General features: G+C 40.1%; 1 protein-coding gene across 3 annotated transcripts in view; it reads right to left on the bottom strand.

Moving 5' to 3' along the window:
- The window catches only part of CUX1 (cut like homeobox 1), a 272,705-nt gene that overhangs the window by 228,642 nt on the left and 30,760 nt on the right, over positions 1–13,303 (bottom strand). For all 3 annotated transcript variants that reach the window (XM_072138168.1, XM_072138167.1, XM_072138166.1), the window contains exon 2: positions 4,480–4,590. In XM_072138168.1, coding sequence (XP_071994269.1) covers positions 4,480–4,590 — 111 coding nt within the window. The remainder of the gene's footprint in view (positions 1–4,479; positions 4,591–13,303) is intronic.

Raw genomic sequence — 13,303 nt, forward strand, 5'->3', positions numbered from 1 at the left:
AAGCATTCAGAGAGCTTCACCAAAGATCACAGGGGGCAGAGGGGTTCATCTGTAACTAGGGGTCGTCTGTAAATCGGGTGTCCTTAAGTAGGGGACTGTCTGTATTAAGTAAAAAAAAAAAAACTGATCTGTTTCAAGTGGAAGGAGGAACTGACCTGTGAGGCTGACAATCTAGGTGAAGGACTACACGAATGAAGCTTCGTATTTTAGCAAATTTTAAAGTGTAACTAAAGCTTTGAAGCTTGCTTTTTTAATTTTAGAAATGAATGTAGCAGGGGATAAAAGAAAACATTGTAATATTCTTGATAAGGTAAAGAAGCTTCTATGTGTCTTTTTTTCTGCCATTTTTCCTGTAGTGAGCAGTGTATCTGAAATCATCCAGATGTCCATCCACTTCAGGCAGATAAGAAAACTCTTTCCCTACCTAGAGAATATTTCCCTTGGTGTTTTCTGAGGATGTTAGACTGTGTGTAAAGTAATTAACACTTTAGCAGGCTCCTTTATCTCTCAGCTATCAGCGGATACAGGATACAAACCTGATTTACACAAATTGCTTAAATAAGGAAAAAAGGCAGAGGGAAAGAAGGACACAGAAACATATTTATTAGGTTCAAAGTTTACCATTATCATCTGCACAATTCTTTTAGGCATTTTTAGTTTAGTTTTACTTTAACAATATAAAGCACCTTTAATAAGACTGTGCTCACATAATGTAGTGGTGAAAAGGTTTTTTGCTACTAAAGTTATAAGGTTTGTATAATGGCTTCAAAATCTACGTTTATGATCACAGTAAATATAGGGGCATTTTTTGTATCACAACATGGAAATACACTGTATACATACAGTATATACAGTGTATAACCTGGTTATGTTAAAAAGGAATAAAAGAAAGAAAAACATTTTAAAATACTTTTAAAGTTGGCTTTGATTTGGTGGTTTTCAGACCACAAAAATATTCCAGAAGGCAGTAAAACTATTCTGATAAAATAGTCACAGATAACAGTCCAAAAATGGCAAAAAGCCACACATTGTGTGTTGTTGTGATGGTTACTATTGTTGCCCTGTATATGTTGCCCTGTTTGAATGAAATTCTTAGCAACTGATTGTGAAGTATCACTTAGTTTTTGATCAAATACACAGTCATCAGTCATCATTCTAAGAAGCAAATTAAAAATTGGCAGAGAATATGGCCGGACTTCATGTTAATTTTACTAAAAATATCACAATACTGGAAATGTGCAAAAGATGCAGAGCACTTCTCGACAGTGGTTTGGGCTACTTTCATGTGCATTACAACCTATCATGTAAACTGTTTAATAATATAACTGATATACTAAGATTTATGCAGTTTGGTCACAAATCAAAGGGGTCATTTATCTTGAGTGGAGGTGTTTTTTTTTCTTTTTGCAGCTTTTTGCACCAAAACTTAACGTCTATTTAAAACATCTCAATTCCAAAAATAAATTAGGCACAACACTGGGAAACTCAGACAACATTGACTTTGCTCTACTGTTGAAAAAAACGCAAAAAAAAAAAAAAAAAAAAAGAGCAATTCTACCAACACACCCAAAAAAGTTGTAAAAAGAGAAAGAATGTGATAGGCCATCTCTCGTCCATAAGAATACGGCCCCATGCAAACGATTGTATAAAATCGACCATATATATACGACCCTATGCATTCCAATGGGCAATACGTCCATCCATGTACATGGCCAGATTGTCCACTGTACCGAACCACGAGTGGGATGTATAAAAATGCAAAGGAGCAGGTCCTATTTTCCACCGGATTTCCGTTCCATACGGCCAATAGAAGACAAATGGGAACGTATAAAATACAGACTTAGGCTGCATTGACACACATGTATGAGGGAAGTATGTACGGTCGACATACGGTGAGCTATGGGCTCACGACCTTGTAAGGGAGCGGTACGGTGCAGCACCGTACTGCTCCGTAGCCCGTAGAAAGAAAGGACATGTCCTATCTTTCTACGTGATACGGCGCTGTGCGCTGTATATTCCTATGGAGAGGGGCAGGGGCATCCTCTCCGTAGCGCCGATGTATGCCCACTGTACTACCACACGGCGGGCATACATAGTCTGAATGTAGCCTAAGTACGTGCTGCATATGGCTGTGCACTGTATGCCGCCGTATATATGTGCAGGATCCAAAACCAGTGGGAGGAGCATTCTGTCAGACGGCCAATAGTCAGCCATCCATCATCTGCCAGCCCACTGTATTTTATATAGATATGGTGCAATATGATGCCATACTGCCATGCCATATGATGCAATACGTCCCGTATTTACGGTCAGTATACAGCCGTATAAATAGAGAAGATACGGTCAAGTGCATGAGGCCTAAATCTGGGTAAAATTTCCATAATGCCTTTGTAAATTTTATAAACAATTTTGTTTTTGTTTTTTTACGAAAAATATTTCACGTTTCCCAACCCTCGTTTACATATTGGGAATAAATGAGCATCAGTGATCCTAGCCTGCATTTCACTTCCTAAGATTCCTTCCTTGAAGGATGGTACTTTTCACATGCATGAGAAGCGATTACTAAAAAATTGCTCAGAGGCAATCCACCAAGAAAATATTCAGTTTAACAGTGCACACATGAAACCAGCTGTTGATGCTAAAAACAGTTTGTGCATCCAAGGGCAAAATGCATATATGTCTCCAGGGTGCTAATTATATTAACCTATACGCTGCCAATACCAGTTTTCTTCTTTTCTATCGGCTTGGATGAAAATTCTGCACACAGCTAATAAGAATTTATGACACAAGCCTCACGGATACTTTCATAGGCATAAAGATGTGGGGTTATCCTATTCAAAATACTGTCGCCACCGCACGATTTTCAATCATTCCGCATTGTTAGCCTTTCCTCAACTCTTGACATTACCACATATCTACATGGGAATGTAAGTAATTTACTAAAGTTCAGCAATACCCCAAAAATAACCCACTGAAATATTTAAAGGGCCAGTACAACAAAGAGAAAAGACAAAGTAAAACACTACAAAAAGCCAAGGTGTTATCACTAAAGGGAATCTGTCAGCAGTTTTGACCATACATGCAGTGTAAAGTATTTGCCTTAGAGATGTGTGTAACCTTATGTTGTTAGTAGAAACAGGACAGTGAAAAATGCATTTATATTCCAGGATTGCAATTGGCTCCAGAGCATTCTGCTGCACTGTTGAGATCTCTTTTCTGAAATCAGCACAGCCCCTCCCCTCTGCTATGAGTCGCTGCTGTTGCAGCTTCTCTTTATATCCTACAGCAAGTACTTTGGGGGAGGGGCTATGTTGTGTTCAGAAACACCAGTGCACCAGAGTTCTCAAAGTCCAGAGAGAATCCTGGAATAGTATTCCACTGTTCAATAGTTCTGCTGCTACTAATAATGTATATAAAGGTATGTTTACCCAGATCACCAGGGCTCTAAACTGTTTACAGATTCCCTTCAATTACTTGTTTTATTAAACTGACTGTCCTATATGCTGACAGACATAGCTGGTTACCTAATGCAACAGTTCACACGAAACAGAAAACTACAAAACAAAAACTCCAAGATTAATTCTCACATTCCCACTCAAACCTATTTTAGAGACAACCACAGAACAAGAGAATGGCTCAGTTTTCACTGTACAACAAAAAAACCTTTCAAAACCCGGCAGAGGATGCGAGAATATTGGCAACACATAGACCTGTGACAATAATTAAGAAACCTTTACGTGATCTTTCCTCACTTGTGTACTTTTGTTAACGACACCTGGTCATTAAGTGTTTGGCATTAGACTTGGTTACAGAGGTATAAAATGCTGTGACCCAAATAGCAGACAAATAGCAGGAATTGCATTTAAAGGAAACCTACCATAAGGAATCTACTATCAGAAGTAGATCTGATGCTCGATTCATCCTGCCTCTGCCCTAATCTGTAATTTAATAATCCTGGAACCTATTCTAACTTGTTAAAAACTTTATTTTAGTAATATGTAAATTAACTGCAGAGGCTACTTGGGCGTGTACTAGCCATAGCTCCCAATGCACGGCCAGTCTTCTCCACACCCCATAGCCTCTGCAGTTATTTTACATATTACTAAAATGATATTTTAAAAATTAAAAGGTTAGGATCCATGATTATCAGATTTAATTCTGATAGTAGAACCCTCATGGAAGGTTACCTTTAAGTATTCTCACACCGAATTATAATAATAATCTTTATTTATATAGCTCCATCAAATTCCGCAGCGCTTGCACCCATCTACTGACTAAAACATATTTTATTCTGAAAAACACAATTTGTTAGGGGTTTCAAAGCAAAAAAGTTATAAAACAAAAAAATTGACAAGAAAAGTAATTTTTAAAAAAAAATCTTTATAACAGATCCTACATCAGTTTCATTTTTTAATCTATCCTCTAAAAACTCTCCTGTAACCGCGACACAGACGAGACATCTGAAAGTTATTGACTCACCTCGGGAGTGTTCTTTTTGAATTCTCGACTTTGATCAATAAGTTTTTTTCTAGACTGTTCACTTTCATCTTGTCTGTTTGCCAATACTGTTGCTGTTGTATCGAGTTCTCTCTGTCAAAGAATTAAAGACCGTAAGAAACTGAGACACAAACAAATAATGAGCAAAAGAATATATACAGATGTATATCAAAATATAGGGGGGAAAAAAAAAGAGTCACACATGCAGTTATGTGACGGGATCGGAGGAACAGCTGTTGGACAAGCAAGAAGCATGGAGCCCCCCCACCCACCACCCGGCTATGGATAGATATATAAACGTGAACACATATGAAACAATATAGTGAGAAAGAGACAAGGGCTTTAAACTACAACAGAAGAAGCAGCTTTGGTCACCAAGAGTCATAGTACTTATACATTTAAGGGGTTAGTCATAAATTCAAAATATAACCAGGGTGAGCACACCCCCTAATAGAGTCAACCATATTTACGTACTCCTCTGGCTGTACGAGATATAGGGATTGGGGGGTTGAAGGGTAACCTGCACTCAAACACCATGCCCATGACATTGGGCAAGTACATCTACATGGCCACCTACCAGTAACATAGTGTTGAAGGAGGAGGCGTACATTCAGTAATGAGCGGAGGGTACCCACCGGCAGTGCTGTAGGGCAACATGGGTCACAATGACCTGCAACTTGTACTTACCTCGGTACAAGCACTATTTTCTTAATTAAAGTATTAAACATGACAATTATGACAAGTTACGCTCCTATTCATTTTAATAGGGTGCCTGCAAAAAGGTGCCATGGGGGATAAGAAATCCAACTTGCTATCTATAACCTGACATCAGTCACTCACTACCGATACCTAGAATGTGCCTTTTCCTTCAAGACATCGCCTATAAGTGTACTAAAAGTGCATTGTAATAAAATAGGTCATGGTTCACACATAGCATCAAGTTTTGTTATTACGGTGTCGGAAATACAGACATAATTTCCCTACTAATACAGTTTATAGAACAGCAAACTCAGCAAACAAGAATGAATATTACAAGGTCAATGACTGAACTCATCCATGAAAAGGTGTGATTTATAGAAGAACAGTTCCCTGGTGTGTCACCACTCAGCCCACAACAATCAAGGTTACTGTATACAAGAAACCAAAATGATTAGGGAAATTATGAACGTTCCATTCTAGATTTTTAACCCACTTCAATGCACACTAAAAAAAACAAACGTTTTTGGTAAAAAATGAAAAAAAGTGCCCATACACGCCAGATGACTACTGGTAATATGAATAACCATGTCATGACCGTTGCCCTCAGGAGGTCAGACATGTTGGATTTAAACATGCCTAATCCATAGTTCTCAAAAGTGATAAGCAACCACTACAGGAGTCTGATACAGACTCCTTTGCCTACTGAAAACACAAGCCAAGGATGTATGTCCATGAGATATAGGGAACATCCACAAAAAAGCTAAAAAAAAGTCCACTGACAGAGGTTCACAAACAATGATATAAAGTAGGAGGCCAGAATAAGATAAAGATTATAATAATAAATACATTCAGCGATATCGGATATCAGTGAGGTTCCACACCATTTACAGGTTTGTTCTGACAAATAAATGGAGCGTCCACCTCTTCTGTGAGTCAGAATGTAACCAATAAGGAGAAACAATATTATATGGGGACATCAGGTAAGCTATCTTATCAATTATATATTGATAAAATCATCAATATCACTTTCAAACACATACCGTATTTTTCGAACTATAAGGCGCACCATCAATTAATGCCTGCTAAAACGTCTAGGTTCATATATAAAGCGCATCAGATTATAAGGCGCACCTGATTATAAGGATGAATGACCAGCAGGTGGCAGACCTGTGCACAGTTCAAGGCAGCTGTTGTCTGTAAGTACAGTTCATATATAAGGCGCACTGGACTATAATGCGCACCTTTGATTTCTGAGAAAATCAAAAGGATTTTTTGTGCGCCTTATAGTCCGAAAAATACAGTACTCTGATTACGCTCTGTGATAATAGCGGCTCGTGCACCTGTGTGACGTCACATGATCATGGACAGATCTCTATCCAATGGAAGTAAATATAGAAGCTTTCTATAGTAGCACAGCAAGCGGAGATTTAGAAAACAGTGAATAACTGATACAGAAAATATATTGGAAATTTGTATAACTTTTCATAACACAAAGCTTATAAATTATTTGCTGAAAGTGGACAACCCCTTTAACCTAATGTTTACCCTTTCTCGGCCAGGAGCCACAGGTCACGTGACGAGGGACTTCCTGTGACGTCCCACATCCTGCCGGCTTCCCGCACATGAAGGGGGCCTTGTAGTCATTTACACTCCCGAATCAATGGTAGGAGGAGCGTGCAGATGTATACTATACATTATAGTAGGTCAAAATGCCTGAGTAACTTACTTTTGATAGCTTTGTGTAATGATCAGTCACTTCTGGTAGGACAAGGGATTATTGCATTCGATATTCTCCGCATGCTGAGCTTTCCATCAGCAATGATCAGTAACCTCCGGAGAAAACAATGCGGGGACTGGCGTTTTGATACAACGGATCACAATAAAACATCTGTTTAATCACATAGTGGATGGGACAGGAAAATAACTAATGATTGAGAAAGGCACCACCCGGTATGGAAGCAGACGACAATAGCCGAGGAGAGTCAATAAGCCGAAGCGCTCTGCCGTGTCATGGTTATTGTGTTCCAGGCAATGACTTTTCTCTTAGAACTGTGATATGTTTTCTTTCATTACACTTCTCGGTTCCTTCATCTCCTGTGTTGTGGGAGGATCAGAAGACACAGACCTGAAGGCAGACTATTGACAACAGTTGACTATTTGCTTCCTGTCTAAGCGGACATCCTGTTCAGCTCCAATTACTGCCAACTCGGCAGAGCTCACCAGGATTTCTACAGATTACTTGATAACTGGGAGGTGCATGCAGTTAGCAGGTAACCCTGGAACCAGACAGGTAGTGCGTGTCCTTGAGAAATGCCTGGGATTTGCAGAACAGCAAACAAAAGGTGATTTGTTTCTTCTGCACCAGAAAGAAATCACAGGAGGCGATTGCTTTACATTGCCAGAATTATGGTCTGTTCACGTGCTAGACTTATTGCATAAATCTGTACATTATGTATCAGTAAGGCTTGCAGAGAGATCCAGTCACATTCTGTGAAATACACCCCAAATATGTAGTGGAAATCTACAATCAGAATTAAACATGATAGACTTGGGACATGTACTCATGTACTCTGTGACCATATTTGTTATTCATGGCCTCCTTCATACTAAAATCAACTTTTATTATTATTCTAATAGTCCAGAAGGCTTCTGGGGTGTTGTCAGAACCCCCGAGTACTACAGATTCACAGACTCTTACACTGTGTGCGAGCACTTCCTCGTCCCAATCTGTGCTGAGGGACCAAAGGTGGAGGCTTAGTGTAATAGCCTGTAAATCTGCACCAAGGTGGGGCTCTGGTAAGAACCTCAGGAAGCCTTGTGACACATTAGCATAATTTTAAAAGTTGATTTTAAAAGGATTTGTGGAAAAATTTAAGGAGTTCCGGCACTGGACTAAAAAAATCTTCAATGTTTTATTTAAAGGGAACCTGTCACCACATTTGCACATATACAGCTAGTGACAGCTCTATTAACGGACTTATCCCCTTCTTTTACCTAAAAATTGTTTCGTTTTCATTCACATAAATCACCTTTTATCTTATATTCACTGGCATCAGAGGGGGACGTGTCCTGCTCCGTTGGCCCCTCCCATCTACTCCTCCCCATGCCTTATGCCTCCTTACTGTTCACAGTTTATGTCATGTGACCAGAGTGACATCATCTCAGGTCTCATCATCTCTTAATAAAAGAAAACTACACAGTCAGTCAGAATAATGGGGTTGTGGCTTACTACCAGCCTGGGAGAGGAGAAGAGTCAGAGCCAGGAGACAAGAGTCAGAAAAGTTAATTTGCATATCAGAAAACAGTCTGTAATCAGTGCCTCACTGGCAGCTAATTTGGGGAGGACTTGTAATCCTTTATCAGCAGGCATTGTTAGTCAGGGGGGTCAAAATCTGGTGACAGTATGCAAGTCACTCTTAATGTAACATAATAAAACATTCAAGATTTTTTTTAGTCCAGTGCTAAAACTCCTTAAAATTTATCTCCTGTACCAATATTTTTATGCTAGTTTATAGAAAATTACTAGATGAAGGATTGTAAACCAATCACACTGACATACTTGTGTGTACCCCCTCTGGCAGGATACACTCTTCTTTGAGCTCAATATGCCCTTGTGTTAGAAAAAAAAAAAAAAGGCTTGATATATTATGCAAATTAGACTGAGGGGCTCCTGACTCCATGCACAGCCACAGAGCCCAAAGCCTCTCGGGTTCATTTGCATAATTTTTGTAGCCTTTTTTGGGGGCAAAACAAGGGCATAAGAAGCTAAAAGAAGTGCGGATACTGCAAGAGAGGGCACATACCATCCTGGCGGTAGCTTCCCTTTTATTAATAAAAATTTAAAAAGGAAGAAAAAATCCAAATTTAGTTTGCAATGTTCTGGTGAGCACTTAATATCTTCCAAAATTAAAAAAAAAAAATCTGTGTGGTATCCAATTTCCACATAATTCCCACACAACATGAAGATAAATCAATCCTTTCTCACTCTGCTATATTGCGCTTGGTCTCTAAAAACTCTAAAATGGCTTGTTACAAATTAATGGCGGTGTAACTCATTAAATGTAAGTGTAGCATTTCATATACAGGAGGACATGTTTCATATACTGTCAAAATGTTTGATATCCACAGGAATTTTCATTTTATAGGCTATAAACATTAAATCTAGACTGTCATAAAAAGCCATTCAATACTACATAAATCACTATCGGAGCACTGAAAGCAAATCGGAGTTTAAAGAGCCTGATCGTATTTTAGAGTAAAAGATATCCATGAGTAGGAGGAGGGGACTTTTTTTTACCACACTACAGTTTCTAATGAACCGTCTGAAAAATTTCTAGGAACATTTTATTAAAAGTGATGAAAGAAGTGAGTCAGCATGTAGAACACAATAGACTTCTAAAAGTATGTGTACTGGACGTGATCACTGCAATAACAGAGGCAACGTGTAACAGGTCTACTATATCTTCACAGCGTAACTAAAAGCTCAACAAAATGGTGTAAATAGAGTAGATAATCGTAAACTGTGTAATACAGGTATTAAAGAAAGATGTTTGAAATCCTTCTTTTTCCCCTGCCTTTCTTCCTGTATAAAGCAGTTTGTGTAAATCACCTTTCTGTCCTGTATCCACTAACAGCTGAGAGATAAAGGAACCTAAGAATGTTTCTAATGACTTGAAGGGGTTCAACACATTTAGGAGAGTTTAACAGGGAAATTGGGTGACCCTAAACAGGTCACTCATATTATACTTGCCTTAAACCTAACTTACTGTTAAACCTTCCTGGTAGCCATCGGGCCCATGGTACTCAGCCTTGCATTCTGTCATAAGCCAGCAGATATGGGACCTAGTGGGAAGTCCCTATTGTGCTAGTCGGTGGGATTTCACAACTCACTGCGCTTGGAGCCTTCCACTGCCTCAATGTTAGGTTCCACAGGTATGTATAATATGGAGGACCCTACTTACTATATTAAAGGGAGTTTGTCACCTTAAGGAAAGTTTAAGAGGGTAAGTGGGCGACCCTTCAATGATCACCCATATTATACTTGGCCTGTTACACCTTCCTTGGATAGCCTGATCTCCTCAGAAAGCTGAATCATCAATGAAAGATGCTCTAAGTATGGAAAGAGTTCATCATTAGCCCCATCTATTTAAAATTGGTTGAGGCTAAGAAAGCATTCAGATGCACTGCTCAGCGGAGGAGAAATAAGCAGAATAAAAGCACACAAATGTATACATGAAGTATATTGTAAAGGTTAATATTTTCTCTGCTCTATTCATTTCAGAAAAGCATTATAAAAATTACTTTAAAAAGTTTAAGAGTATACCGTATTTTCTGAACTATAAGACGCACTTTTTAGCAAGAAAAAATCTTGCTAAAAAGTCCCTGCATCTTATAGACCGAAGGTCAGGAGGATCCAGCACTGCCAGACCCTCCTGACCGCTGTAATGGAGATCGGGTGATGCTCTGATATAGAGCTGCAGCCGATCTCCCAGAGAAGAGCCTCCGATGTCCTACAGCAGAGGTCCCCAACCTTTTTTGCACCAGGGACCGGCTTTAAGCTAGACCAGTTTTCCATGGCCCGGTGGGGGTGGGGGCGGGGCTTTGGTCATATGGGGTGGGGTTATGGAGGGGTGGAGCTTAGTGCATATTTATTATATAATTACATTTATAATGAGAATGTGATTCAACTTACCATAGGTTCAGAATGAGTGGGAGCACCAGGCTTGTTTCCCTGAATCAGTGGGAGCACTGGGCTTGTTTTCCTGCACCCACCCGCCCCACCCCGTCCTGCATAATGTTCTCTGCCGGGAGCTGCGAGCTGTCACGGCTATGGCAGAAAACATTATAAACCCACACAGAGCGAGCTCTGACCAGGCGCAGGGCCACGGAGCTAGCTGTCAGCGGCGCCGCGGACCGGCTGATAAACTCCAACGGCCCGGTCCTGGTCCGCGGACCGGTGGTTGGGGACCTCTGTCCTACAGGACCTGTGGTGATGTCAGAATCATGTGACTGATCACATGATTCTTACATCACCGCAGGTCTCATACTGCCATGCTGCCCTGGGACAGGGTAAGAAGGGGAATGGGGGAAGTATGTGTGTGTGGTTCTGTGTGTGTGTATAGGTGAGCAGAGTGTGTGTGTATAGGTGGGCTGTGTGTGTGTGTATTAGGTGAGCTGAGTGTGTATGTGGATGGATGATGCAGTGCTGAGTGTGTAAATGTATGTTTGTGTGTGCTGTGCTTTAGTACGACCAACAGGGATATTTTAATTGGTGTAAAATATATTTTTCCTTTTTTTGGAAGCCTAAATTTGGGGTGCGTCCTATAGTAAGAAGCGTCTTATAGTCCGAAAAATATGGTACATGCAACAACATAGGTCCCAGTATGTGTAATGCGGCAAAATTAAATCAAAAACCACCACCAATGAAAAATCCCACCTATCCAAATTTATAAATGGTACGGTATATATAATCCTATATAGTCAACAGAATATACTTTTAAATAAAGTTTTTAAAATTTACATACTTATTTGCAATATATTTTAGGTGTAGGTGGCTTAAGGTTTACACAATGGCTCAAAGGTTTATATTGGGTTCACCAATAGATGTAAGATTGTGGACCTCATCTGTAGGGGGTTTCCTGCTATCCATGTGTTTATGCAAGTCTCATCCCATACTCCAAAACATTGTAAAAGGTTAATTCGCTTGCTGTGAAACTAGCTCTAGTGTACATGTGAGCAAGGGCTGACTGTGGATGTGATATTTAGTAAAAAAATGAAAGTCCAAAAACCAATGCAAAGCTCCCCACTGCCACAACCAAATGGCAACAAAATCTGATTTGGGCTGGAACCTGATGCTTGTCATGTAACCATTCAGGTAGTAGGTGGCCGTAGGTGGCCATATCTTATCCACTTCAGCCAAATCTACCGATGTTGGCAGTAACATCTTGCGTTCATTGGGTGCTCATTACTCTCTCAATGATAAATAGCGTTTGAAAGGGGTATACATGCTAATATTTAGCTCTAATGGGGGATTAACACACTGATATTTCCCATTGAGGACTCTTGCCCATAAGCGAATGCAGTAAGTGAAAATCGCTCTTTGCACCTAAAGGATCTCCCAACCGTAACCTCCGATTACTGGAATGAACTGACACGGTGAGGTCAATCCAGTGATCAGAGGTTCGGGTCAGGAGAAGGCACAAGGCAAGTTCAACTGATTGCACTTGCAAGAGTCCCAAAACCAAGCATTTGCTTTTGGAACTGGGTTCAACAGTTAGTATGTTCTTTCAGTGTTTGTGTGGGTTTCCTCCAGGTCCTCCGCTTTCCTCCCACACTCCAAAACATACTGGTAGGTTGATTAGATTGTGAGCCCCATTGGACAGGGACTGATTTGGAAAACTCTGCGCAGCGCTGCGTAATTTGTGTGCACTGTATAAAGAATTATTATTATTTGCTTGGCCTTGCCAAACTGACCAGCGTGTGCACGGGTTTCAACCATGGATTTCCGAGGGCTGTGCTCAGGACATTCCCATATTATCGAATAATCCGTACTCGACCTGCCACTCCATCAATTTGTGAGAAGGGGCTCTCAGGAGACCCCTGATGATAAGCTTGTTATGCAATATCCTGTGGTTTGCAAATGAGACAGGGTTACAAACGCCACGTGAAAGACGTGAAAGCTATGATGATGGGTGTTAAATCACCAACATTCTGATCCTAAAGATAAGCAATTAAAAAAAAAGTCTTCTATGAATTAAAAATATATTTACTTCCAAATTAATTGAAAGGACATCTACCATCAGGTTACCTCCATGTCCCCGGGTGCACGATCTTCTTTTAGTAAAACTTGAAATTACCGCATTTAGTAGAAATAGAACTGTAAAAACATGCAAATGAGCAAACGTGCTCTGCAGAACACCCTGTGCTCCGCCACTATATAATTTATTCATGCCCTACTTGGTCCGCCCACATCCCGCCAGGCAGTGCTGGCTATGTTGCTCTTGTACATGCGCAGGTTTTGCAGAGAGACCTGATGACATCACTGGCTCTCTGTACACACTGTAGGCGGACTAAGTAGGGCTGGAGGCATAGATTAATTATACAGCGG

Source organism: Engystomops pustulosus, chromosome 2 (genome assembly GCF_040894005.1).
Source record: "Engystomops pustulosus chromosome 2, aEngPut4.maternal, whole genome shotgun sequence".
Classification (NCBI taxonomy): Eukaryota; Metazoa; Chordata; class Amphibia; order Anura; family Leptodactylidae; genus Engystomops; species Engystomops pustulosus.